The sequence below is a fragment of the Metarhizium acridum genome, assembly GCF_019434415.1.
Source record: "Metarhizium acridum strain ARSEF 324 chromosome Unknown scaffold_31, whole genome shotgun sequence".
In the NCBI taxonomy this organism is placed as follows: Eukaryota; Fungi; Ascomycota; class Sordariomycetes; order Hypocreales; family Clavicipitaceae; genus Metarhizium; species Metarhizium acridum.
Genome location: NW_027094018.1, coordinates 1,189,119 through 1,216,198, shown reverse-complemented (window position 1 = coordinate 1,216,198; position 27,080 = coordinate 1,189,119). Strand labels below are relative to the sequence as shown.

Sequence of the window (27,080 nt, the reverse complement as noted above, 5' to 3'; positions counted from 1 at the left end):
CCCCGGGATGAAGAAAATAGGCTGAGCGCCTTGACTTTTGTCACAATGGCGCGCAGTTGTATTAACCGGGCAGACTGATGTAGGATAATATTTATATTTTTCTTGCACGGCGCTTCTAAAGAATTGGCGACTCGTACCGACGTTGGCCGATCCCGTTGAGTGCTCGACATGCTATCTCCGCCGTGTGTAAGGTCGTGAAGCTGTGTGTGACTGTGGCTCAGCCAAGCGGCCTGGTGTCAGCCCAGGGGGGTTGCGCGACCGTGCCTTGCCCAAACTGTAACACACTCCAGATATCCTTTCAATGTTATTGAAACGACTAGACATGTTTGTTGGGGTTTGGGGTCAATCGGCGCTGGTGTCTGGGCAAAGCGAGGCTGGGCCAACGTGCACGGGCGTGTGGGCATGTGTCCAGGTGGGCTTTCTGGCTCCATGTCGGCCGGCTTGGATCGACGTTGAGTGTTGACGTTGAGCGTTGAGACAAACAGACGGACGCTGGCTGCACCAAGCTGAACACTCCATGTCTGGACGCTGACTTCCTATTCAACATTGGGTCGATGCTCGACACTGCGCACGCACACTGCACATAGCTACGGAGTAGTTGTGTGTGTAGATAAATGCAGCATACCGAACTCGGCAGGCGACAAAGGTCATGCGGATGCCCATGAGTCTATGACGGACTGTGAGCTGCCATTCTCTGCGTCAGGAAGTACTTAAATCCACATCCCCATTCCGCCTCAACAGAGTCGGTCGCATCCTCCTGCTCGTGCGTGTGCAAGTTCCATCTTTGTTATTCACCGATATTTTGTCTTATCCCCCCTCGCCCGGGTACGTCGTGATTTGGTTTTGGTTTTGGCCGCCATGGCACGGCCGCAACACACGTAAGTTCGCCTTCACCCGCCGGTATGTCTCATTCGAGTCCGTGTTTGAAGCAGAGCTCCCAACGTCGTCGAATCAGGCTCGGCCCTGCTATCATGCCGTGCTCTGGCTGCGGCAAGTTGCGCCACATGCTTCCCGTTCCCGTCCCCTCTCTGCCAGCCGTTTCCAAATGCGATTTGCATTCGGGCGCCTGTCAACTCTTTACTTTTCTCTCTCCCTCATTATCTTGAGCCGTGGTTCCTGTGACACAAGTCTTGTGAGCATGTGAATACGACCCTCCGCTGCGCCCGCGCCTGTCTCCTCTCAACCCTGCGCCGCAAAACACTTCCTCTCTGAGCTTCAACTGAAGGAATAGCTCTTGTTACTGCCTCTCATCTCTCTCCTCGACATACGACATGCCGTCCACCATGAGTCGCCGCGCTGACTTCTCGACCAGGAAGAAGGTAGCCATTGTTGGTAGTGGGTGTACGGGTATAGCTGCATTGTGGGCGCTGAATAGAACATATCATGATGTCTATCTTTATGAAGCTGCCGATCGACTGGGTGGCCATACCAACACTGTTCAATGGAAAGTGGGAAAGTATTCGACGGCAGTTGACACTGGATTCATTGTTTTGAACAGAGCAACCTATCGTAAGTGGCCGCGCACATACGTCTTTTCTCTCTCCTTTCCCCCGTGATACCATGTTTCTCGGATACTCATATTTGTTCAACGCACCAGCAAATTTCATCAATTTTCTCAAAAAGCTCAATATACCGGTTGACCGAACCGACATGACATTTGGTGTTTCACGAGACCAGGGACTGTTTGAGTGGGCGGGCACCAACCTCGGCACAATCTTTTGCCAGAAGAGAAACATCTTTTCATTGAAGATGTGGCGGATGATATTCGACATAATACGATTCAACCAGTTTGCGCTTGACGTCATCATCCACGCTGAGGATGAGCAACCGGTAAAAGAGACCGACAATGTACTGCATTCTGTTGGCAGGACGGAAACCATTGGCGAGTACCTTGACCGCGAGGGCTACTCAGACGCTTTCCGAGACGACTATTTGATACCTATGACGGCAGCCGTGTGGAGTACCAGTCCTGATAAGTGCAGTCTTGAATTCCCAATTCTGACACTTGTACGATTCTTGTAAGCACTCTGGTTATATGAATATGAATACACCTGGAATTGTGATCTGACAGATGTTGTATAGGTGGAACCATCATCTTCTTTCTACTCTTGCTGCCCGACCAGACTGGTTGACACTGAGGGAAGGATCACAATCATATATTGATGCGGTGATGAAAGGGTTTCCGCCCAACCATCTCTTTTTGAATACGGCCGTGAGACAACTCTCGAATGACGAAGATGGCCACGTCGTGCTGCACTTTGAAAATGGAAAATCAGACACTTTTGATCATGTAATCCTGGCCACTCATGGCGATCAGGCATTAGCCATCTTGGGACCGTCTGCGACCGATCAGGAACGTGCCATTCTATCTTGCTTCCAAACATCTCAGAATGAGGCCGTTTTGCATTCCGACCTGACACTCATGCCGAGGAACCGTAAGGCCTGGTCGAGTTGGAATTACCTCACCCTATCTTCCCCATCCAAAACCAACGTCGACCAAGTGTCTTTGACCTACAACATGAATATACTACAGCATATTCCCCGAGAGCCATTCGGCGACGTCCTCGTCACCTTGAACCCTCTTCATCGACCTCGCGCCGCCTTGACCAAGGCAAGATTCTTCTACTCTCATCCACTGTACACCCCGAAAGCCGTTCGAGCCCAAAAGTTTTTGCGACATATACAAAACAAACGGGGAATTAGTTACGCCGGAGCCTGGACCAAATATGGATTCCACGAAGATGGCTTCAGCAGCGGTCTGCATGTGGCACAAGAGCATCTTGGTGCCAAATTGCCATTTGAGTTTATAGATTCAACATATAGCCGGGGGAAGAAACCAAAGTTGGGCCTGGCGGACCATTTCGCACGTTTACTTATCCTACTCGTCCAAGTGTTCGTCGTTCAGATTCTGGAACGCCTCGCTGGAACAAGTAGACGTCCGGTAAAGCCAGTACTGAATGGAGTCAGACCGAGACGGGTTCTAGAAAAGCAGGCATAATTTACAACAGCATGATTTGTATTATTAATGATCACTATATGGCGGACGGCATAATTCACATTTTGGGGCGCAAAACTTGAGTTGGGTATTCCTGTTTGGGTGTCACGTTTTTTATATTTATTCGCTTCTAAAGGTCACCAATTGATGTAATATTGGTTTCAAGCTGATGGAAGCGAAGTATCATAGGCATATGTATGTCTTAACTTACCAAGAATTGACTACGCCATGTGCTAGTAGAAGCGGTGCTAGATGTAGGTTTCTTCATTGGTGCTAAATAACTAAGGGAGAATTCGCCCAACACGCGCAAGACGAGTACTTGAAATAGTGACTTTGATCAGAAGTACCACTCAAATCTTGAAGGAGATCCAGATCCCTGATCTAAATACCGTCGTTATTGATTTGTTACTCCCTACATGCAGCGGTACACGGCGTGGCCAGAATGGGCTGCCCCACCTCCAAGCCAACATCATGTCACCTCGGCCGAAAAGTAAAATCGTCTGGTCCGACCTCAACCGCCCTGAACATCTCCAGCTATACCTCGTACCCGATCCCCGCGAAACACAATGAATAGCGCACCGCGGCTGGCGCGCAGCTCTGCGCGTACCTCATCGCCACAATGGGCATGCTTCTTCTGTCGAAATACTCGGACTCAGCAGTCCCAATTGCAGTTACGCCTGCACAGCCTTCGTCGAAACGCATCGACCTCGAACCCGCGAGGAGCAGCGGCGCAACAGTCCCAGCAGGGAGCGCCATCTATGGAGCAGATCCGGGCTCACTACAACAGGAAGAACCAGACAGTGGCGTATGCCTGCCCCTATTTCTGCTGTCTGCAGAACAATTGAAGCTCATTGTCTTCCCGTCTAGCTACTACACTATCAGCTTGATTCTTGGCACAGTCGCCCTGTCATACGGATCCGTACCTCTGTACAAAATGGTACGTTTCGAATCCACAATCGTCACCAAGTAACCTCGAGAAAGGACACCGCTAAATGACTGACTCGTCGCAGATCTGCCAAACTACCGGCTGGGGCGGCCAGCCTGTCCGCGCCCACGGCGGCTCCTACGAGGGCGACATTTCTAGCCGCCTCGTGCCCATCACGTCCGCTAACCGAATAAAAGTCACCTTCAACGCCTCTGTATCTGACGAGCTCCCCTGGAAATTCGTCCCCCAGCAGCGCGAAGTCCGCGTCCTGCCCGGCGAGACCGCCCTGGCCTTCTACAAGGCCACGAACAAAGGCGACAAGGACATCATTGGCGTGGCGACGTACAGCGTTACGCCGGCGCAGTGTGCCCCGTATTTTAGCAAGATTCAGTGCTTCTGCTTCGAGGAGCAGAGGCTCAATGCCGGAGAGACTGTGGACATGCCTGTCTTCTTCTATTTGGACCCTGACCTGCTAAACGACTTGAATATGAAGGGTGTGGAAACGGTTACACTCAACTACACATTCTTCAGTAAGTTTGGTTGCAAGTCATGCGCTTTTGGTATGGCAGCTGCTGACATATTGCCTGCAGAAGCACGGTATGACAACAACGGTCGTTTCAAGGCTCCTGCTGTAGCTTGAGCAGCTGGCTGCCCTCTCACAATCCCAATGTTACGGAAATAGTAGAGTTCAGAAAGACGATTGTATAATAGAATGGAAAGAATGTAACACTGCACTGCATAGCCATGTACTTTTACATAGAAGAATTGCCCCATGTCCAGTATTAGGCTTATATAGTATCACTCAACACCATGCATGAATTTCGGTGTTCCACAGAGCCACTGGACGTTTAGAAATGCAAATTCAAGGCATCAACCTTCCCGTGAATGGGTTCGTTGACTAGGAGTCCGACATGACTATCAATTTCAATCTGAAGCAAAAGAGCTGGTCACATTGAAATGGAACCCAATCCAGTATAGCGCCGTTTCCCAGAATCTCAAAATTTCCCACCCGATGAGCTGACTCATCAAACTTGACTCCACACCTCACAGCATAGGGTAAAATTCCGTCACGTGGTCCCCACGTCGCTCGCCTAATTTTCAACCCACAAGGACATCTTTGAATTCTCTCGTGAGAATCTCTTTCCCTCCGTGCCCCGTTCTTCATCACCCAACGCCGAATTTCCTTCGTTGCTCCTCAACAACAACCGTCGCAATGGCCAAGGTCAGCAGCAGTAAGTACCAATTCGCCCCGTGTGCTAAGAATAATACGCTTTTGAAACAATACAGCAAAAAACATTGCAACTAATGCTCTATTCCCCAGCCGTTTCGTCCTCGCGACGCAAGAGCAGAGCCGCTCACTTCAAGGCTCCCTCCAGCCAGCGCCGTGTCATCATGAGCGCTCCCCTCAGCAAGGAGCTGCGTGAGAAGTACAACGTTCGTCTCCGACATTCTGAGCAATTGCCAAAAATCAGCCGCATCATATTAACAGCCCCTCCAGGTCCGCAGCATCCCTGTCCGCAAGGACGACGAGGTCACCATTGTCCGTGGTACCAACAAGGGCCGCGAGGGCAAGGTCACCTCCGTCTACCGTCTCAAATACGTCATCCACATCGAGCGTGTCACCCGCGACAAGGCCTCCGGCCAGTCCGTCCCCCTGGGCATCCACCCTTCCAACGTGGTCATCACCAAGCTCAAGCTCGACAAGGACCGCGAGGACATCCTGGCCCGCTCCAAGGTTGGCCGTGAGCTGCGTGCTAACAACAAGGTTTCTGCTTAAACGCACCTGACTTGTTGAATGCAAAAAGAAAAGAGAAGCTCAAATATACAACTGAAAACTTTTTGAGAAACGATCAACTATGAGACATTGACACAAATTTGGGAAATTTGAGGCAAACAAACGGGCATAATACTCCGGCGTTCTATTTTTTCATCGAGATGCCTGCTCTGGCAGGTCATGTCTACGACAGGGTAGATGAATTGAGAATTTCCTGGTTCTCAATGGCCATTTCACCAGTCTTGTGAAATGTTCCATGGGAGGCGTTTCCCGAAGTCATACTGCTTCTTGTCAAGTCTACCGTGATCGTGACTGATTGATTTTACCTCGAGAAGCTTCAGATTTGAAGCATGCTGGGTTATTCTACATGGAACAATTTGGCAACAGGTGGCCAGCTGTTTTTGTCCAACTGGGCTGTCCTAGTAGACTTGTAGGCTCCCTTTTCTTTCTGTGAAAAGGTTAGTATTGTAGTCCCCTCCCGCTAGGATATCTCCGCGTCAACCACTCAGCCCATGGTTTTCGAGGTATACGACTGGCGAAGAACAAACCAAGTAGGAGCATTTGTACTATCACCAGTCTCTTACTCTTGCCCGAAGATTTTCACCAAGGGTTTTGCTCTGTGAAGATGGAAATTTGATGGTAAGGCACATGCCGAAGATTGACTCGAGGTTAAACGCGGACCGACCACTCTAGACTCTACCCACGTAACATAATCATGCGACCATTGGGTTTCCATTACTTATGGCTTGAATAACGCAGTCTGTCGTCGAAAATAGGTGTTAAATATATAGCCGTGGTCTATTTTCTATCATTTCTTCACCTCGGTGGGCAAATAGCTAGTTCTATTCTACACAGAAGTTCATATGTGAACTGCATCTGTTGTATCTTATGTCTTGTAACCGTTTGGTGGTCTCCGAGCACAATATTGTTAGTGGCTTTGCCAAAAAGCATTGCTAAATGTACCATGTCCGAATGCAAAATAAGAAACCGCAACTCCTCTCTGCATGTCATTGCCACATTTCCTCAGCATATGCGCGTCTTTTTTTCTGAACGATACCACGGCGGTATCGGCCGCAGTAACGCAGCAGTTGGTTGCTGTGGGATGTTTAGAAATATATATCTATATCGTTGTCCGGCATCAAAGTCCAGATAGCTCGTCAAGCGCAGCGAAGTAAAAGGTTAGTCATACAACAGCCAACATTTGTGTTGGCGAGCTACTTATATAGTCTATAAGCATGAAAGCAATAAGTAATGCTCTTGCTACTGTTCTTGGCGATTTGAAATTTGACAATAGGTAGGGACTCGCATGCACGCCTTGGCGGCACGTTGACCGGAGAATTGTCAACCTTCAAGTTGTTTCTTTGCCCCCGGACACAAACAGTGGTCGATTCTCTACCTTGCTATGCCTGATGTTGGATGGGGTGTTGTCGTCACCTGGAGACAATTTGGAAGACGTCCCCTTTGGCGAGGTTGAGGCGTTAGCAATCGTAGGCGTAAGAGATGCGGTGGCATGACCGGCATAATTTGGTAATACACCCCGTGCCGTCATTGAAGAGACTGTGCCAGGAACGGCAGTGGCGCTGGACTTGCTTCGTTTCCACATGCTTTGCCAAATTTGATTTCGAGCTTTGCTTAACCTTTTGTTAGTGGATATAATGTAGATGCAGTTTGGAGCTCTCTCACCTGTTTGTCGCCATGCATTTTCGTCCCCGAAACAAGATGTTGGCGCCATCGTCCTCATCGGAAGACTTTTCCTTGCACCCATCCGCTGAATCATCAGCGTTTCCAACCAGGGCTTTTCGAAAATCACCGTAGCTACATCCAGCTTGCCCGCTGCTCGATGATGTGCCCTGATAGTCCCTATATTGATCCTCCAGCAGTTCGCCAGAGTTTGTCAAATTTTCAGACTGAGTTGCAGCTCCAAGAGCGCTGCGAGACAGGCGCTGAGTAGCTCTGCCAAGAGATCGAAACGGATCAACAGCGACCTTTGGCATCTTCGACATGGTATCAGTGCCCCCACGAGGAGGCGGAGGACCTTGCGTTGTAGGGGTTGATGCTGACGTTGGACTCTGGGACTTGACGGGACAAGGGGGGTAGAAGTCCTTGCCATCAAACTTGGGTAGCCCCTTTTGGAGATGACGAGGTGCTTTGCCCCAGTACATATGGCGAGCTCGCAACTCATCTTCTGTGAGCTCACGGCTGTACAAATAACCGGTTGGGTTGCCTCTTTCAAGACTTCTGCCCTCAGGAAGTCTTCCAATTAAATATGGCTTTTCACTAAAGCTCTCTGAACTAGTAGAGTCTGCCGAATAGCCGTCCTTCATTCCTTGACTATAGCCCGTATCTTCGGCCGAGGAACCGGAAGATATGGGAGCAGGGAGCGGCACGGGAACCGAAGCAGTGCTATCTGCTCGAGGGTGGAATGGAGGTGCCAGTGCAGCACTTACGGGTAGAGTAGAAGGCTTTTTGGTAGGCTCACTTGATTCAGACGAATCTGGGGTAATCTTTGCAGAAACGGGAGCAGACGCAGACTTGACAGATTTCAAGGTGGAAGAACGCCGACAACTATACATATCATGAGTCTTCTGTAACTTTGCTGACGGCGCATGAATTGCAGCCGCTTGTGAGACGGATGACTGGCGGGAAGTACGGTCCGATCTGGCCTCGTTTGTCGCCGACGATGCTGTGTCCCCTTCATTATAATGGAGGACTGGGCTGCATGAGTCCTGTTGAATATCGGACTTTGGATACTGGGTTTTCTCCGCGTCAAGTTGAGATTTTAAGGTCTTCGCAAACTGCTGAATCTGTTCTCGAACCATTTCAGCTTGATTCTCCATGCTCTTTTCGTCAATCTGATGTTTGTTGTACTGTAGCTGGTCTTCATAGTATCTAAGAGTAGATCTCAGACTCTCTATTTGCTTCTTAGTTATTTCACTGGGACGAATAGATGAAATTGGGACAGCCGAGTGTCCAGTCAGACTGGGAGCAGTTGACGAAGATGCCGCTTGAGCGTGCATCTGCATTGGCCGGTCCGGTTTCGCTTGCATAGGATGCATTGTAGCGCCCAGAGTGTACCTGGGTTGCATGATCGCAGGACCTCCAATACCTCCAACGGGAAAGCCTGGGAGAGGTGTCATCCCATAGTGATAGAATGGGCTGCCACTAGGGGGGACCCATTGCCCGTGGACATAATATGGTCTGCTAGGATCAAAGTTCTCAGGTGGCGAAATCCGGACTGAGTTTGAGCTTTCTGAGTTGGTGGAATCTCCCTGCCTGTCGCTTGTTCCGAGTGTTTCGGTGGACTTGGTTGTAGGCTTTACTGCCGGTGTTGGGGAGGCGGGGCCTTGGACCATGCCGAAGGAGCTACCCATGCCAAAGCCCATTTGCCAAGGGGCAAGGGGGTAGGGATGAGGAGCACCGTGAGGCAAGGCGGCAGGCATACCTGGGAAGAATCCAGGGAAAAGAGGGGGAAAGGCACCAAACGCTTGATGCGACAAGGCCGCGGGAATGGGATATGTAGGCACATCTCCGTGGCCATGGCTAGATGGACGATGGCTGTAAGCGCCCTCTCCTGCAACTTTTTCTCTTGTCCACTTGGCCGTTGGCGACGACGAACCTCGAGTATTGGGAACGATACGACCACCGGCTGTAACTCTAACGTGAGTTGGGGACACAACCGCCTTATAGAATCTCTGGAAGCCTTCGTCTTTCTGAGCGGCAAGTCCAGCCGGAGCCCCTATTGGGTGGTGCTCGCCATGTTCAGACTCTGTTCGGCCCCGATACTTCCATTCCGCATCGGTGCCATCAAGCTGGCGAACCGAAGACTCCTCAACGGCATGCTGGTCTGCATTTACGTTGTCTGCCTCCTCCTGAATCAGGGGAAGGGTTCGTTCGGGAGACATGCGAAATATTTCCCCTGAAAGTTCGAACATCAGTACAGAATCAGGACAAACGAGTCAAAAAGCAACATAGAGAAAGCCTGATCCTCACCGAAAGCAGCGTCGTGGTGCAGTTTTTGACACAGTTTGTCGTACAAGTTTTTACTTGCAGAGACTTGTCTCATTCGCAGCAACTCCCGAGCCGTGTAAGTCTTGGAGACCATCTTGACGTCAACAAAAGCAAAAAAGAAAAAAGAACGGTGCTGTTCTTGCGATTGCCAAATGAACAAGGTAGGAAATTTGTGTGCTGTGCCAAGTATCCGTATATTGGCTTGAATGAAAGTCAGAATGGGTGCGACCTGTGACCAGAGCTTGCCAGCGTCAGTGATTTGTTGTGCCTCTAACTGCGACCGAAGAAACCAAGATAGCTCATGAAAAGCAATAATATATGGCGATTGATCTAGTGGTTTTCCTAGATCCACAGTGACCTGTATGCAACGATGATAGTTGTGTAGCAAATTATACCGAATAAGGGGAGTGGCTGATGGACTCAATAGGTGGTCATGTTGTTGGGCAGCGTAGAGGCAACGAAGGATTCGTTTTGTCCTCCTTGACTTGGTTAAGACCATGTTGATTTCTCGTCACACAAGCCAAATGGGAAACGAAAAGTAAGTGGAGCAATGATAAACAGGCGTTGTGTATGTCCGCACGTTGCCAATGCAGAGAGTCGTAGTGTGATGCCCTGCTAGGGTTGACATGTGTGGAAAGTCGCTGACAGCGAGTTGTTGCCAGAGAAATTAGGAATAAGACACAGCCTTCAGACCAACCGATGACCGGAGAGGAAGAAAGACAAATATAATGGCCAGCATGACCCCAAAGACACTATGACAAACAAGTCTCGGATCCGGGAAACGAGAGGTTGCTAAACGGGTGGTATTGGAATGGGGGAGTTGGATCGAGGGACAGGTGCAGAGCGAAGGGAGAGATATGTGCAGCGAAAACGCAAAGAAAGAAGAACTCACGAAGCAGTTTGCCCAGAAAGCAGTCAGAGAGCAGTATGCATACACGGCCTCGATTGTTACACTCTCAGTCGAACGGACGGTTGGATAGAACCAAAGAAACACGAGGTGGACGAAACAGAGGGTTTTGTAGATACGACGAATGCAACGATGGCTTGTTCAGACGAGGAGAGTGAGCTTGAGAAGTAGAAATCGAGTCTGTATGATTGTTAGAATGTGTCTCGTAAGCGTGTTATCCACTGCAACATACCCAAGAGATACAAAGGAGAGTAAGAGCAGCCGTGTCAGCCGTCGCTGTTGCGATTTGGGACGACGAAGTTGGAAACATGAGAAGGTAGGTAAGGTAAGAGGAATTGAGCTGACTTGATGTATACAAAGCAGATTGTGGTGTTTGCAAAAGGGAAGGAAGGTCCTTCCCAAAAAAAAAAAAACGAAGTATAGCACGAGGAATCAAAGTGGAAAGAGCGGCCTCAGATGGAGCGCGTAATGGGGGCCATGGTGCCGTAAGAACAAGAAAATACCTGAGGCATTCTACTTTATTATGGCCGAGTAGTGAGGAGAAAGGAAGGGAAAAAATAGTGCGGACAGCATCAGCAAGATCAAATGTTATTGCAGACAAGGTCGATGGAATTCCGGCATTGTTTCGGGATTGGCAAACTGCACCATCTGTCTTCATGACAGCTGTTGTTTGATGAAGGGGTGATTTTTCACAGCCGGCAAGTCAAATAATCGTTGAACAAGCAGAATGTCACAAAACGTTTTGGTCGTCATGATAGACATCGATTTTGGGGGAGGGTGGACAATGCATGGGGCTGACTGTACAACGACAATAGACAATAAGGGGGATTGTGCAGGACAATTATAAACCAACAATCGAAAGGCATACCATTGAAAAGTCTCTATATCAGATGGAGCTTGAGAAGAGATTCACCTAGGACAATTACAGAGCCATGTCCCAAGAATGGGTAATTCCTAGTTAAGATAGAGCGGAAACAATTTCACATGTTGAGTACTGAAAGTATCTCAATACATGTCTAGGTAGGTACCTAGGTAGTTGACTCCTTTGAAAAAAGATAGAAAAACAAATAAAAATATGAGCCATGATGAGCGTCTTCCGTGTGACAGAGTCTTTTGTGCTGGACAAGGTGGTGTCCGCATCCAGTCTACCTCGTAGTTATGCCATTGCTCCGTTGCTAATTGGCCAAGTACTTCTCAATCCATCCGAAAATTCAAAGCCATCGTCGAACCTTTACCTTCACGACAATAACGCATTCGAAAAACACATCACTTATTTTTGAATATGTCTTCATCAAGCCGACAATGCGAATATTGCTACGATTCGTCGGGTCCATCAGGTTCTGGGATGGGCGTGATTGGCTTTGGCCTCGGCGGAGGATCTGCCGCATCCCCTGACCAAGTCGACTGAAGCGGGGACAGGCGGTACATATTGGATGCTGTTGTGAATATCATGATCAGTTTTGTTAACTCATACTCCATATATAGTTTCGAGAATCGCATACGGTACCAAAGGGGTCGGTAACGCAGCGCGGAGTCAAAATTTTTCAACGCTCAGGGGAATGAGTCGAATGACCAAACCGTTGGATCAGAATGAGCTTCTACCCAAGAGGATATTGAACTAGCCTTAGCTATCAGCGTCGTCGGGCCTTGACAATGGCGGAAGCTGCTGAATTTATAAAGACGACTGTACTTGTCAACACCATGGCCGAAAAAATGGACCGGGTCATCGGGTCCGCAGTCATGAGATATTAGTTCCATTTTTCAGACTTACGCTCTGACAAAAACAAGCAAAACCCCAGATATCCCAGCCCAAAATGGCAAATCGAGGATTAAGAAGTTTTGGTGTGAATTGAGAAGGATGAAACAAACTGAGGCAACACACGCTTTCCACAAGTTCCATGACCGAAAAGGACCATGCACCCAGCCCATCTTCACCGTTTTCTGACAATGGATGGCTGTGGGCGATGATCTTGGCGACATTGGTGACACCAATGGCAGGTGAGTTTCGATAAATGTTCATACCTCGCATCCAGGGTGCATTGTGCACGCACCACGCTGCATATGTCGAGACAAATGTTTCAGTGGGGTGTAAAGGGTTAATATTCAACCTGGTTGTCGCGACCTATATCATGGTGTGACGTAGGGGTGTGTGCCGTAGTATAGTAGCGCATACTGGCGATTGGCGATGGACCTTTGCCACAAACTGTACTACACATTGGGTAATTGAAGCATTCTTCCGCCTTCCGCCGTCACCAAGGAGCCCGGTTTGACAGCATTGGAGACATCGACCTCTAGTACAGGACCATTTTCCGTGATTAAGGCTTTTTCCAGCTGGAGCTCGGACATCGAGGTTGACGCAGATGGAGCATGTCTCGTCTCATCTGCGCTACGGCGGTTTCTACATCAAGTTTCAACTGCCGCTAGGAGGCTCCCTTTTCTGCGGCAGATATGCCGTTTTAACTGTGGCACTCTGCGGGCTATTTCACGACAACCGCCCCCAACCGACAAGACTGGTCAAAGACCCCGAGGCGAGTTTTGAAACGGATGGATTATGCATACCTGCATGTGCGATCCATGATGGGTGTTTTCAGCGTCCGTAGGAAGGACGAGGAGACGGCGTATAGTCCTGGCGAAGCTTGAACGGTTCAAGAAAGGCGAGGTGTGCACTCCTGGACATGAAGTCTAGAACAAAGTAGCAGCCGGGATGCCGCCTTCATGATGACATGGTCTAAGTACTAGTTTCATGACGAGCGGGTCTTCCCGTTGACATGTGTCAAGTTGGAAGACGCATGGCCAGCGAGTTGGGAGGCCTTCAATCGTCACATGGTTTATGTTCTTGGTAGGTCGCCAACATGGGACAGAGACAAGATGAGGCCAGAGGAAGTGCAGCCCCTCTTCAAGCTCAAAGCCGCCACGAGGATTGCCGTGCCATTGAGGATTGAAACGCACCATTTCGCTGATTTTTCCTTGCTTGAGCATAGCCGCAGCGCAGGTTGCAGACAGAGCGGCCAGCATTTGATCCATCTCTTGTGCCTGGGCTGACCCCGCCTGCAAGCTAGGTCGACGTGCAGACGCAACACGACCCCAATCCTGCTTCTCCAAGACGCCCCTCTCTCTCTACAGCAAAAAGAGCCACCTAACCCATGCATCTGCCCACAATCACGGGCCGGTGCCTTGGAGAAGCTCTGCAATGCTCCGGCACAGGAAAAAAAAAAACACCAACCAAGCTCCTCTGAGCTGTCATGTCCCTGTCGTCGCCGCACATGCCGCCAGAGACAGCTTGGCCTGGTTTGCCTGCTGCCTGGGACCGTTAGACACGCGGCAATGCAGGCCTCGATGGCTGGGATCGGCGACATTGGTCCTCGGCAATCGGGACTGGGCTAATTGACGACACCTCTACGGAGTACCAAATCAAGAGAGACCAAAATAGGGAGAGCGCAAGAGGCGCCCCAGGAACAGAGGAAATTAATGAAAGCCGCGGCAGCCCTCTTAGCGTCGTCTTCCAATTTGACCTCAATGCCGATCCCGGGTCCCCGGGTATTCCAGAGCTTCGCGCAGCAAAAGACGGTGCCAGTTGGAAATAGACTTTCCGTCACGGCAACTGGTCTCTTATAAGTAAGTACTATCCCTCCCCTCCCCCGTCGACATTCGCCCATTCGAGCATCGCCAAACCAGACACGACCGACGCATCGAAACAGCACTCTGTACGAAAGGCCAATCAATCTGCCCTACAATACCACCCTCTTTTCCTCACCACATGCCAATCAAGCAAACAATGGCCCCTCTCACCCCGCACTGGCAGCAGCCCTCCCACCCTGAAGTTCAGGAAGTCGTCATTAACGATCAAGAGTTCACCACCAAGAGCTACTCCAAGGTGACACTCCCGCCGTTTGCTGTCTTTGCGAAGCTCTCCTTCCCGCCTTGCACTGTTGCCGACGAGCCGACGTACGCCACCGTGCAGATGGGCCGGCATAGCCATTTAAATCTGAACAGTGATTTGCTGTATATTAATCACTCTTGTGAACCGTCTCTTGTTAGTCGTCCCTGCTCTGGAGCTGTATTTGATGGCATGGATAATGGGTGCTCGACCCTGTCCGCGCTGGGGTGTGCACGGAGAGGTGTGACGCGCCCAAGTCAGGGGTAGAGAGTGAGGTGAATGACGTCAAAAAGCGTAGTAAAGACGTTGACTGGAATAGATATTCGACACTGGGAACATGAACGTCCTCGTCGGACCAAAGGGCCTCAAGCCTGGCGACGAACTCACTGTTAGTGGCCCCTTTCCAGCAGTCTCGCAGATCCCCCTGTTCCCTCCATCCAAAACATGGCACCCTGTAATTACATGACGGACTGAAACTTCAGTAGTTCTTCTACCCCTCCACAGAATGGGACATGGCTCAGCCATTCACCTGCCTCTGCGGCCATCCAACCTGCCGTGGCACCATCTCCGGTGCAAAGGACATGACGCCGCAACAGCTCCGTGGGGTGTGGCTCAACGGCCATATCCGTGATCTCCTTGACGATAAGCCCTGCTCCACTACCGGCGGTCATGAGTCTGATGCCACGGCTCGGGCGTTGAAGGAAGCTGTCCTGCAGGCCGAAAAGGTGGTCGAAGCAGCCCGTCTTGCGATGCGTACGTACGCGGGTGTTTCGCAGAAGAGCGGCATGGCCGCTATAAATAGCGCCAAGAAGGATGGTTTCGCGGCACGAGAGGGTATTGATGTGGCAGAGGGCTTGAATAGACGCGGTCCAACGTCAAGGGAGTTGAGTGGCGAGATGGGTGGTGATACTGTTCGTGTATAAATGGACTGAGGGGTGGACGGACGCATGTCTGCCTGTTCTGTTCTGCGGTGACTCAACGTTTGTCGCTGGATAGAGAGGGGGTACACTTCTTGTTAGTGACAGTTCAACATTGTCACATATGCTATAGTTCTCCAAAAGTTCACATTTGCTTGCCTGCCGTTGATCGTATCTTTACTCTTTGCCTAGATTATATGATCCGATGGTCTCGCGTGTTACAGAGTAGAAGGTCCACTCCTACCTGAAGAAATGTATATAAATCATGATCCAATATTCCGAAACGCCGAATCGTACATGTCATGCATTGCTTTTGGTTTCTTATTTGGCCGCCTCGTGATTTGCATCCTTCTCCTCTTTAGCTCGCCCGTCGTCGCCCTTACGATCCTGCCAGCGAAACCAAGCACTGCGGCCCTTCTCGGTCCCGGAGCCACCGCTGTATTTTGCCTCCAGCTTCTCCCACTGCTCACGCTCTTGGTGTCGGCGTGATTGAAATGCCCGAACAAATTTACAAATCTCCGTATCGGCCATATTCCAGGCTTCCAGGGAGGCACGGAGCTTTGTTTCGTCAGTAGACTTGGTCAAGCTGATTACCTTCCTTGCCTGATCGATGAGTGGCTGCTCCGAGGCTCTCTCTTCTGGCGTGACTACTGGACCGTTGTTTTTGCGAGGCTGCTTATTTTCCTTTCCTGGCAACCGGTCCGCCGGAACAGGAGGCTGGGCTTGGCCCAAATCTAGTACTTTCTTGGGGATGGCAAAGCCAAAATACCAGCTCATGTCGGAAGGCATATCCTTTTCAGCTGCAACCCATAGAGAACGAGAAGTGGCATAATCGCCGGCTACTGCTTCTTTCAGGCGCACTAGACGCAGGGTAGTAGTGACACCAGGTCCAAGAAGGGCTTCGGTGACCGTTCTAATCCACGAGTCCCGTGGAGATTCTTGGCGGATCCAGGAGACGTTGAACGATTCTCGCATGTCCTTGAGCAGGGTCAACGTCCAGGGATGAGGGACAGTGCCAATACTGAACACTTTGCTCATGTTATGAAATCGAGTAGGTGTTGTAACTGGCATGGGTGACATGGCAACACACGGTGTACATCTCGGCAGGTTCGGGGGACAAGTTGATGGCATGGGGCTATCTGAGCATGAGGCCAGGTCTCTGGCTAGTTGCAGGGCATTGCTGACCAAGGTGCTCATGTGGTCCGGGAAAGGTTTGATGACTTCGATACCATCGGAAAATCGGTTCTGCCACGCAACATGCAAATGAGTAGTGATTAATTTGTTGAGACTGACAAGCCCGCTGGCACGATGCCTCTTGATCTCGTCCGCAACTTTAGCGTACTTTTTGGCGATGATGGCAGGAGTATACGCAGCAAGTGGCATGGTGGCTTTTTCGACCTTGATAACTTCGTCAGGCACTCCCGAGATGAGGGATTTGACACTTGCTAGCATTTTTGGATCGGCGTTCGTAACCGCCCGTATGGCCGATTTGATTTGGTCCTTGTGGCCGACGAAGAGCGCATCATCCAGATCCTTCCATCGGGTCAAATGGGGATACTCGCCACGACGAAGGAACGCGAGCAGTGAATCCTCCTTCGCAACTGCGGGCAACAACGTGTAGTGGGTCAATATGCCTCCGTCCATGGTGTCCCAGGCCAGCCAACGCATCATGTCTGCCATGAGATCAGGGTCAACGCTGAGTCTCTGAATGAGATCATACGAGGGGTTATTCATGGCCTCGGAAGCGCTGAGGATGACAGGCCGGAAACCTTGCGCCCACCAAGCTCTCCTCCAAGTAAGGAGCAACTCGCTTTCAGCGTCCTTTTCTTCTGTCGTCTTCTTAGCTGTTGCGTCGTAGTAACAGTACACTGGTTGGCGGGGTTTTAATGGAGGAAGCAACGCCCTGTCCTCGTCCACAGTTATGATGCTAGAAAACGGAACTTTAAGCCACTTCCAATCAGACAACCAGGACGACCCTGCATATTCGTCTTTTTCGTTATGCGGAGGCGGATGTGACTTTTGTCGGAACGGGTTGAGGAAGCTCTTGGAAAGCGAGTCACTGATATGCGGCATGTTCGGCACATGAGGGACGGATATCTTGGTGTCATAGGCCGAGAGACTCGGTGATGCTGGTACGCCGGATGTCAGAGTCGATATCAAGGCAATGGCAAATATAGAGAGGCCGAGTAACAAGAAGGTCAGACGCCGAGCTGTGAATGGCGGCACCGGCCGCCCAAATAAGACGTATTGTCTGGGCATTGTAGCAATAAAGGATGATGAGGAATAATTTGTCAGAGAGAGAGTTGCAGTCGGATCACAGATCACAGACTACGGGTCACGGCACGGACGGAAGGATGGTTCGGAAGGACAGTCGATGGAGGCAAGGACGGGAAAGACTGAGCGGCCTGAGCTGTACAGATGTGTTATTAACGCGTCGCCTCAAACATTGAATGGCTTAAGCGAAAGCAAAAAGGGGGTTTGGAGCTTCCGCAAAAGCCGCCCTCTAGTTGGTCATGGACTGTGGTAGTGTCGGGTTGGAGGCGAAAGCACCAAGCCAAGCGGTGATGGCGCGTAGAGTTGATGAAGCGAGGTGCGCGATGCCTTGAGCCGAGTCCAGATGCGCCAGGTGTCAGTCTGGTCTAGTGTCGGCGCAGCTCAGGCCCGTAGCCCACAGTAATAATACTCGGTAGTGAAATGTCAAGTGGGCTGGTGGGGAGGCGGGGAGGCTCCAGGTTTCCAGCTTGAGGCTCTGGGTTGTCCACGACGACCTGCGCCAATTGCCTAAAATAATATCTGCGGACAGCCACTGAGCGGCAGGGAGGGAACCACTTGAGCCCGATGCCCGTGCTACCGTGAGAGATCAATTGCAAGAATGCACTGTGGTATACTTCTAGGTACTAGGTACCTAGGTAGGTAGGCGACTGCCAAGCTTACCTCCGTACTCGTCTCTCCCAAATTGCCCAGAGACGATGCTTCCTTCCTTAAGTAAGGTACCCAATACCTGAACTTGGCACGCAAGTCGGGTCTGGTTCTTCGGTAGGTACCAGTTGACATTTGTCTACCCACTGTACCTGAGTCGGTGCTCAAGTATAAGCACAACCATGGTTGCCTAACAGTCCAAATTCGTCGACGAACCTCAAGGCTGCTTTCCCAACTTCAACTGTCACTGATCTTGATTTGGCTATCGACACATTTCCCCCATCTCCGTCATCATTGGACTCTACAGCCTTCGGAATTCGCATTCCCCACAGCTAAGCAGCGCAACTGGAGCGATCAACACCTTCGTTGCCACGCGCCGTTGTCATGTTGAAGGCGGGATAGCCTTGTGACTTCCCTTCACGCATCGCCATTTGCCTACCAATTCAACCAGACCATTGGTCGACTCTGTTTGCGGTTTTGCCGAACTTGTGGTTGCAAACTGCGTATCAATAGGCGGCCTTGTTACAAGACAAGATTATCTTATCTACTAGGCATTTTACCAACTAATATCTAACCTTCTCTCTGTTCCCTTCTCATGTTTCCCATCATAGCTCCCACGTCCAGTTTCCAGTTTCTTTTTTCTGGAGCCGAATATGAGTTCTAGCGCAAGAGCCTTCCTGGCAGATTTGGCCAAAGCCAGAGAAACACAATATGACAGCATATCCAGAATTCGACGAGGCGACTCCGACGGCGAAGTATCTTTCTTGTATTCTAATGACTCCTTGGAAGAGCCCTTGGAGATACAGATACTCTCAATGGGTGTGTCTCTGACATCTTTTATCAATATTAGACCGAGAGACGGGATCATTATTTTCTTAACGCTAATGGCTTACAGATGTGACTTCTTATCCAGACGATTCGTGCTTCATGATATTTACCTCGTCAGAGACTTGCGACACCAAAGTTCCCTCCCTTCTCGAGCTCATGGCAACCTCAACTAGAGGATCAAGGTTGCATGAAGCCATTCAGACTGTGTCAGACCAGCTCACAGCCAGCTTTAATGACACGCTCGAATCTGGCTTTGAGAGTAGCGCCTCTTCAGATCATGACATGCCTGATGATGGATTTTACGACCCTTTTGAGATGAATTATGAAGAACCTTTCCCTCAAGCTGAGAAAAGCCGATCCGATGGTACGTGCCAAGACGTATGCGGTCGGCTTTTTGAGAACGAGGAACTACAGAGACTCTGCAAAGACTTGAAATCGGCTCAGGGAGCTGGGTTAACGGTTGGAATTTTTCCAAATCCTGCCCATTGCCCATTGGAGATAATATCATTGTCTATCAGGATTTCCAAACTAGGTATTACGTCGGAAACGATGAGTGCTTGGGACATCAAAGCGTCGGATTATATCGTATTACTTATTCGACTTCCAAGCGGCTATCCGAGTATAGAAACATTGCTTCATTCACCTCGGACACATCCCGTCGTTCAATTCAGATTCGGAAGATGCTCATCAGCCAAGCCATCTATTGAGTCAGTGAGATTGGCCTTTCAATATAGTCCGGCTGCAACTGTGAATCTCGACGGCCCAGATAGCACACTTTCAGCATTCTCCTCTGTCTGTATGTCTAATTCAATCGATATGCTTTTCAATAAGTCATTTGTTAGTTTGTTAAGATTTCGAAGAGTGTACGGACATACTTGGGACGAAGCGCAGGCGACCATGCACAAATATGTCGGACGCATCCAGTCTAAGATTGCGATAGAGAACGAAGTGGGCTTAACGGGTGCGGACCACAAGATTCCAATCTCAACACATGCTCCTTCAAGTCTGCAACACGACTATGCTCTAGATGACGAAGCCAGCATCAGCTTCCCACTCGTTGCAATGCAGTTTGCGCTTCGTCGGTTCTGCAAGTGCACAGAATATTGCATAGTGTGCCATCTCAAACTTCAAACTGACTTTGTACCACTCAAACCCTATGTCTGTACAAAGGACCTATGCTTGTATCAGTACCTGGCTCTGGGTCTCGGACCAAATATTGAACACGAGGTCATAAGTAGCCCCTATGTAGTTGACCTTCTGATCAGCTTCTTCTATATTGGAGAGACTCAAAGAAGTATCCGAGAATTTCCGTGTGGGTTGGCCTTGAGGGCGCCCGTTATCCAGCAATCGGCGCCACACCTTGAGATCGAGACATGTGTTCAGTCTCAACAATTTCGAATTATACGGGCCAGGAATGAACCAGCGGGCATCAATATACGAAAAAGAATATTACGTAATGGAGATTGGTTTGCAATGCTTATCAATAAGGCGGGATGTAAGTCTAATGATCCTTGGAGCTATGAACCACTATCACCGTCCTGAGCTTCAGGTGTAATATCCTCCGTGTAGGGAGTACCTATGTTATTTGTGCTGATAATTACACAGCCATTGAGAAACATACATGTTATGTTTCAGAAACTCCCGAGGATGGCCTTTATATGTTCGAAGCAACCAACTCCACCATTTGGCCTGATAACCAGGTTGAGTTTGAGATCTCAGCACTGACTCCTAGCGGTGCTGCCCCCTCCAAAAAAGATTTCTGGCAGTCAGGGTCCATATTTCCGTACGAACATGACGTTGACGGTCTTGATGCTGACCGACGCGCCAATGCAGTAACGGAGTTGCTTGATAACCTCCCCTCCGTGTTACAAATGAGAGGTTATCTATTGGATGAACCTGGCCGAATGCTATCCTCTTGGAAACGAATAAACGCCTCTGCACTGTCTCTTATGCGTTGGATCGTCGCTTCAAACACTTCTTACATCGTCCAAGACGGCCCTGTGCCGTCCAAAGACCCTGCAGCTCACTCTCGTGATCAAAATCCGCCAATGGCGGCTATGACGACGGCAACTTCAAATCTAATTCGTACCTTAGAGAATGGCCGGATGCAGTTCCGTTTTGCGCAGGGATCTCCAGAAAAAGAGTATGCGTTTCTGAAGACTCTGCAGGAGATGAAGAGTGAAAATCAGTCAACGGTCAAGCCACCGAGCCTCTTCGTCTGGCATGGTAGCCCGATTTATAATTGGCATAGCATAATCCGCACAGGACTGGACTTCCAGCAAATCCGACATGGGAGGACCTATGGCAATGGGGTTTATTTCAGCAGACATATGCGAGTGAGCAAGGGATATTCAAACAAACCAGTCTTTTGTACAAAAGCCGTACGTTTAAAACCCTCAAAAGGCCCCAATTTTTAGCTTTTCATCCTTTCTTTGAACTGTAACAGAGCTAATGATGGATGAAACTCCCGCTAGCCTTTTCGTCACTGTTGGATGGGTTCAGATCTTAGGATCTCGCTGGCTTTAAGTATATGCGAAATTGTCAACAAGCCTGAAGAATTTGTTTCCTCTCATCCCAACTTCGTTGTTGACAAGACAGAATGGATACAATGTCGATATCTTTTGGTACAGACTGATCCCACCGAGAATGCGCTCAATAATCCCCTTTTTGCCCCATCTGGGCCGGAATGCACTGGCTATATTCAACAAAACTCGGAACACTGCATTATGGATGAATACAATATGGAGCCCTTGCAGATTCCACTGAGTGCTCTTTCCATTACCAGGCAGCAAGAGGCTCTGGGTCCGACGCTGGGCAACACGGCATCGAACGATTCCTTCGTGGCTGTCACAGATAACATGAATGATGAATCATGTGACAGCGACAGCGGAGATGATCCGGATATTTTGGTCGATGATATCTTGAAGCCGTACAGAGCACATGAGAGTCGGAAACGTCAACGTAGTACATCATCTGAGCAGAGTTCCTATGGCCAGGCTTCATTGCTATCACCTTGTAAGGGTCCAAAACGGAGTGAAATTGGCGAAACAAACACTCGTTCTGCCCAGAATATGACTGTGCTCTTCTCCGATCACCCGATATTTGGAACGGGCTTATTGGACCATAAGACCCTTCCTCAACTTCCACCTCCCAGTTGGGCAACATCCTCGCCTATGGCCCTCCAGACTCTGACCAGAGAGTTGAAACAGGTTCATACTATTCAATCACAGAATCATGCCGCATCACTAGGCTGGTCTGTCGACACGTCAGCCATTGACAATCTCTTCCAGTGGATCGTTCAGTTTCACTCTTTTGAATCGGGTCTTCCTCTTGCCATGGACATGGAATCGAGGGGAATAAAAAGTATTGTCTTAGAAGTTCGCTTCGGTTCCAACTTTCCTATGAGTCCACCGTTCGTGAGAATTATTCGACCTCGCTTCTTGCCGTTTCTAGAAGGGGGCGGTGGTCACGTCACGGCGGGAGGAGCGATTTGCTCTGAGATGTTGACCAACTCAGGCTGGTCTCCGGCCATGAGCATGGAGATGGTGTTTCTACAAATTCGCCTGGGCCTTTGCGATATAGAGCGTCCAGCAAGGCTGGACACATGGCAAAGGGGTGACAATGACTATGGTATTGCAGAGGCTGTAGCAGCCTATATAAGAGCAGCTGTAAACCACGGATGGGATGTACCCGAGGATCTAGAAAATACTCATGCCGAGTGGGGGATGCCTCCAGCTAGCTGATCACGTTGGCAATTCACAAGAGACAAGATGAAGAACGACGCGGAATCAACCTGACCAGTTTTGGGAAGAGAACCATCAAGTCTGACGTTGGATCACACTACAGATTTTCAGGTAATTAGCGAAAATTTTGTTCTGAAACAGGGCTGAAGCATCACGACAAAAGAGGAAGAGTATTGTAGAAGGTAGGAAGTAGGATGGCGACTCTCCCTGCATGTGCAAGAAGGAGTAGTACACAGCGCACACACATCCTAGATGTAGACAGAATAGCATGATACAACATACAAGACTGAAAGACCAAAGCCCACGGGGAAGATGCCATGTATCGGAACAGTGTGCTGTTTCCTACGATGTCTTCCACTCGCATGTACAAACACAAGATCTGACTCGGAAAGAGACGACAATACTTGTGTAATGCATAAAGCCTTGATGCTCCGCATATACACATATACACATATATTATATATCTATAGAAAACTTACATCGTGAAAGTCTATTCGTCATAATACATTAACGGCCGCACAGCACTCGCACACCACGCGACCGGATCTAATACGCCCATTTTCTTTTTGATCGTAATACTCAAAAAGCCAGCATGAGGGCTCATCTAAAAGTACCCCAGATCTACGGTTTATCAATCCATTCACTTCTAGATAGACTGACGATGAAAAAGGGAAAGCAGCTAAAGTGAAAGAGATAAAGACGAGTTCCGATGAAGGAAAAATAGTCTTGTCTCTGGAGCTGACAGAAAACAGTCCAAGGCACAGCTGCTTCTGTGCTGCTTCTGTGCTGGTTCTCGGGGCTGATAGGGCCGCAGCAATTGCAACAAATGAAATGGAGCAAAACACGAGCAACACAGATTTAAGCTGCTAGCTTGTTTTTTTCTGGTTAAAATAAGCCTGCCGCCTCATCCTACTCGATTCAACTCAACTCATGATATAGTTTTCTACCGCGAGCCCAAACTCCCCTCTTCGTGCGGGCTGCGGGGCGTGCCAGTCGGAACGCCAAATGTGTGCTTAAAAAGAACGCATAATAAGGGAAGGCACCAAAATATGAATATCAACCACCGTAAAACTCCAGGGTTCCAACGATTTTTCGTTTTCAATGGGGTGTCGCGTGGAAACGCACTCAAAGATACTGCGCATAACTTTACCCAGGTTCCGCAGAACTGTAGTCAGGACAGCGGGGAAAAAAAGCAAGGAGATCTAGATCGTTGTGTGCGCCTGTCAATAAGGGATGTTGTTCTCGAGGGCGAGAGAAACGTCACAATATCGTCAGCAATGCAAATTTCCCAAAAAACGATTAGTCGTACTGGAAAAGCCTGCTGATGGATTCGCCGTGGTGAACTCGGCGAATAGCTTCAGCAAAGATGGGAGAAACGTCCAGTACCTCCAGCTTGGGGCACAGACGACGATGCTCGTCCTGGGGAACCGAATTGGTCACAATGATTTTGTCAATGGCAGATGCATTAAGACGGGGGATTGCGTCACCACTGAAGACACCGTGGGTAAGCAAAGCATAGACTTTGATTGCTCCCTCCTTCTTTAGGAGCTTCGCAGCTCGTGTGATGGTGTTGGCAGTGTCTCCCAAGTCGTCAACCAAGATGCAAACGCGGTTGGCAATATCGCCAACGAGCATCATGCTAGCGTTTCGCTGTTCGGTAAACTTAATAGGGCGGCGTTCCTGAAAGTGGGATGAGTAGTGAACAAATCAGAGGTAGTTGAGAAATTATGTTACCTTGTGAATGAGGGCAAAGTCCATTTTGAGGCTGTCAGCGATCGCAGTAGCTCGCTTCGCCCCACCAGCATCCGGAGACACAATAACGGCTTCCCTATAGCCGGGAATGTGCTTCTGGATGTAATTCTGAATGAGCGGCTTGCCGTAGAGGTTGTCCACAGGAATGTCAAAAAAGCCCTGGTATTGAGGATCGTGCAGATCCATGGTGATGATGTGGTCAGCGCCGGCACAAGTAAGCAAGTCGGCAACTAGAGTACCGGCCTGGGCCACCCACTGCTTATAGCCAGGCTTGGCCTTGAAGGTGGCAGCAACACTGTTAGGGTTCTCATAATCATGGGTGGTGAAGCTCCGTTGAGATGAGGTGGAATTCTCGGCTGCATGTCCGCGACCATTGGAGCCAATACTGGACAGGGTATCTGACCTCTTGGGCAAGCAATCTGTGTCGTTGGTCTCTGCAATAGTCGTCTTTTGAAGTCTTTCGGAAAGGCTGGAGGCACCGTTCAGGCCATGGCTACGAGGGCCACCAGGGCGAGGTGTGGCCGGCACACTCTCAAAGGTGTAGTCTTTTTTGGATGTCTCGGAGGACTTGGACAGTGGCGCACCAGCTTTGTTGTAAGGCCAATCGGGCTGTCTCGAGTAGGGAAAGAGAGGGACGACTGCGGTGACGCGTTTTGCAGATCCGGTCTTGCATGCGGAGATCATGATGCAGAGGTCGATGAGGTTGTCGTTTACATGGCCAGAGCCAGACTGAATGATGTAGACATCCTTACCACGGACGGAATCCTTGATTTCGCAGCGGCTTTCACCACCAGAAAATTTGCTCAGGATGCGATCGCATGAAGGGATGCCGAGGATGTTGGAGACATTCTCCGTCAGATGGGGATGCGAGTTGCCGCCGAGCAAAACGATGTTGCGGACCATGGCCGTATAGTTCGAAACTGGCGGGGAGAGGCGTCAAACACCAATTGGACGGAAAAACAGGGCAAATTGAGCCAGCCCGAAAGGCGCAACGACAGGCCGCTGACTGAGGCAATGAAGACGTCGATGGCCTCGCAAACGAGACGGCAACAAGCGCAAATCGAAATCGATGTCGACGTCGTCGGTTCTGATTTTTTTTTTTCGTCCTTCCCTAGTTTCCCCGCTACAACCCTGTTCGGCAATGAGTGGGGGAGGAGCGCTGTGTTGGCAGGCGCAGGCTGGGAGCTGCAAAAAATGCAGGAGCACTAGTCGCCTATGTAGCACTTGCAGCCGACGTCCCAGGTCAGAGGCTCTGCCGAGGGCTCTAGCTTCTGGGCCGATTCCGGCGACAGGCAGCAGGCAAGTTGCAGGGGCGGCAGGAGCGACCTGCAGCTCTAGGTGAGGCAGGCAAAACACACAGGAAGCGGACGCGAGAAAAGAAATCAAAACAAAATGAGAATTCGGGCTCTTTGTTAAAGCAGCATGTTGGTGGGCGAGCGGGACCAGAGGATGGATAAAGACAAAATACGGAGTAGAGAAAAGGAACTCGCCGTCGCCAGGCGAGAGAAATGGGGACGAGTCGTCTTGTGACGGACGGGGCCGGGGAGACTAGGTTTTCAGAGGTGGGATCTGGGCTCGGCGCTGACTCAAGGCGAGGTCAAGAATTCATTAAACAGTCTGATTCGATGCTGCATCTGACAGAACTCGGCGGCAGAGGGCTGCCATGTCGCAAAATGGCTCACATCCATACAGATTGACATGTCGAATCAAGACCGGCAACTGTTGGTTGTCGTCGGTACAAATCATCACGCTGTGTACGGCACGGACCACATGGTAGCCATGCATGTGGCGGCGATGTGCAGTGGGCGATTGATGTGCTTGCGTACAAAGTGCAGGCCATTGACAGCTAGCTCATGGTCCCACGGATTTTGCGAGCCTTTGCACCTTGTGTGAGATTCTCTGCAGACAGCCTCTATGGCGGCTCCGGCGGTACATAAAACACCAGACCAGATCAGACGGAGGCTGTGACAAGCTCCTTGATACTTGCAGAACTGCAGTGGCACACAAAGGCTGGCGTTGAAGTGCCAATGGTACAGAATACTAGTAGTAGTGTTGGTAGTTGCCCCCCAGCCCCAGCACCCAGCACACACCACACACGCACAGGTGCATCGTGGCGGCGGCTCTTCAATTTGCTTGGTGCCGACTTCGTAAGCTAGGTCCAGCACCCAGCATTTTCTCACCCACCCGTCCAATTAATACACCACGCAGTAGGTAGCTTGGTTTACTCGACGGTGAATTGCTCAGCTGGTGCCTGGACACTCCGGCCTTACGTTGCCCCATCAAATGGACTTCTCGTCCCCGACCAGTGTCTCGAAGCCTTGAAGCCTTCAATGTTGCAGCCTGCTTGCTGATTGGCCGCTGGGCCGCTCTGGTGCATGAACCCATAGAAAAAGTTGGCTGTCACTCTCAGCGTAGTTTCGACGTCTCAAAATCAA

General features: G+C 50.0%; 10 protein-coding genes across 12 annotated transcripts; 5 read left to right on the top strand and 5 right to left on the bottom strand.

The window, feature by feature from the left end:
- Position 1: 1 nt before the first annotated feature.
- On the top strand, positions 2-3,240 carry COX11_3 (Cytochrome c oxidase assembly protein cox11, mitochondrial). Of its 2 annotated transcripts, XM_066118659.1 has the most exons (3): positions 2-1,509; positions 1,598-2,018; positions 2,083-3,240. In XM_066118659.1, the coding sequence occupies exons 1-3, from the start codon at positions 1,272-1,274 to the stop codon at positions 2,996-2,998; spliced, it is 1,575 nt and encodes a 524-aa protein (XP_065976180.1). In that variant the 5' UTR covers positions 2-1,271; the 3' UTR covers positions 2,999-3,240. The 2 variants fall into 2 exon arrangements, with proteins under 2 accessions (XP_065976180.1, XP_065976181.1); XM_066118660.1 differs by having other exon boundaries at positions 2-2,018.
- A 265-nt stretch (positions 3,241-3,505) lies between these two features.
- COX11_1 (Cytochrome c oxidase assembly protein cox11, mitochondrial) lies at positions 3,506-4,900 on the top strand. Of its 2 annotated transcripts, XM_066118657.1 has the most exons (4): positions 3,506-3,800; positions 3,863-3,932; positions 4,006-4,450; positions 4,511-4,900. In XM_066118657.1, the coding sequence occupies exons 1-4, from the start codon at positions 3,562-3,564 to the stop codon at positions 4,558-4,560; spliced, it is 804 nt and encodes a 267-aa protein (XP_065976178.1). In that variant the 5' UTR covers positions 3,506-3,561; the 3' UTR covers positions 4,561-4,900. The 2 variants fall into 2 exon arrangements, with proteins under 2 accessions (XP_065976178.1, XP_065976179.1); XM_066118658.1 differs by having other exon boundaries at positions 3,507-3,932.
- A 137-nt stretch (positions 4,901-5,037) lies between these two features.
- Positions 5,038-5,959, top strand: RPL26A_1 (60S ribosomal protein L26A). Its single transcript, XM_066118656.1, has 2 exons — positions 5,038-5,354; positions 5,419-5,959. The coding sequence occupies exons 1-2, from the start codon at positions 5,226-5,228 to the stop codon at positions 5,695-5,697; spliced, it is 408 nt and encodes a 135-aa protein (XP_065976177.1). The 5' UTR covers positions 5,038-5,225; the 3' UTR covers positions 5,698-5,959.
- J3458_005203 (uncharacterized protein) lies at positions 5,038-9,997 on the bottom strand. The gene is made up of 2 exons (XM_007811718.2): positions 7,378-9,997; positions 5,038-7,325 (listed from the first exon to the last, which is right to left on the bottom strand). The coding sequence occupies exons 1-2, from the start codon at positions 9,624-9,626 to the stop codon at positions 7,043-7,045; spliced, it is 2,532 nt and encodes an 843-aa protein (XP_007809909.2). The 5' UTR covers positions 9,627-9,997; the 3' UTR covers positions 5,038-7,042.
- Positions 9,998-12,817: 2,820 nt separating this feature from the next.
- J3458_005202 (uncharacterized protein) lies at positions 12,818-13,185 on the bottom strand (the record flags this gene model as incomplete). Its single annotated transcript, XM_066118655.1, has 2 exons — positions 12,818-13,007; positions 13,169-13,185. 2 exons carry the CDS (start codon positions 13,183-13,185, stop codon positions 12,818-12,820), a joined length of 207 nt encoding a protein of 68 aa, XP_065976176.1.
- A 1,181-nt stretch (positions 13,186-14,366) lies between these two features.
- On the top strand, positions 14,367-15,409 carry J3458_005201 (uncharacterized protein; the record flags this gene model as incomplete). Its single annotated transcript, XM_066118654.1, has 3 exons — positions 14,367-14,642; positions 14,806-14,874; positions 14,972-15,409. The coding sequence occupies 3 exons, from the start codon at positions 14,367-14,369 to the stop codon at positions 15,407-15,409; spliced, it is 783 nt and encodes a 260-aa protein (XP_065976175.1).
- A 315-nt stretch (positions 15,410-15,724) lies between these two features.
- J3458_005200 (uncharacterized protein) lies at positions 15,725-17,662 on the bottom strand (the record flags this gene model as incomplete). The annotated part of the gene is made up of 1 exon (XM_007811720.2): positions 15,725-17,662. One exon carries the CDS (start codon positions 17,660-17,662, stop codon positions 15,725-15,727), a length of 1,938 nt encoding a protein of 645 aa, XP_007809911.2.
- Positions 17,663-18,640: 978 nt separating this feature from the next.
- On the bottom strand, positions 18,641-19,510 carry J3458_005199 (uncharacterized protein). The gene has a single exon (XM_066118653.1). It carries the CDS (start codon positions 19,188-19,190, stop codon positions 18,879-18,881), a length of 312 nt encoding a protein of 103 aa, XP_065976174.1. The 5' UTR covers positions 19,191-19,510; the 3' UTR covers positions 18,641-18,878.
- Positions 19,511-21,876: 2,366 nt separating this feature from the next.
- J3458_005198 (uncharacterized protein) lies at positions 21,877-23,188 on the top strand (the record flags this gene model as incomplete). Its single annotated transcript, XM_007811721.2, has 1 exon — positions 21,877-23,188. One exon carries the CDS (start codon positions 21,877-21,879, stop codon positions 22,891-22,893), a length of 1,017 nt encoding a protein of 338 aa, XP_007809912.2. The 3' UTR covers positions 22,894-23,188.
- Positions 23,189-23,226: 38 nt separating this feature from the next.
- Positions 23,227-26,357, bottom strand: PRS5_1 (ribose-phosphate pyrophosphokinase). Its single transcript, XM_007811722.2, has 2 exons — positions 24,628-26,357; positions 23,227-24,573 (listed from the first exon to the last, which is right to left on the bottom strand). The coding sequence occupies exons 1-2, from the start codon at positions 25,546-25,548 to the stop codon at positions 24,193-24,195; spliced, it is 1,302 nt and encodes a 433-aa protein (XP_007809913.1). The 5' UTR covers positions 25,549-26,357; the 3' UTR covers positions 23,227-24,192.
- Between the last annotated feature and the right edge of the window lie 723 nt (positions 26,358-27,080).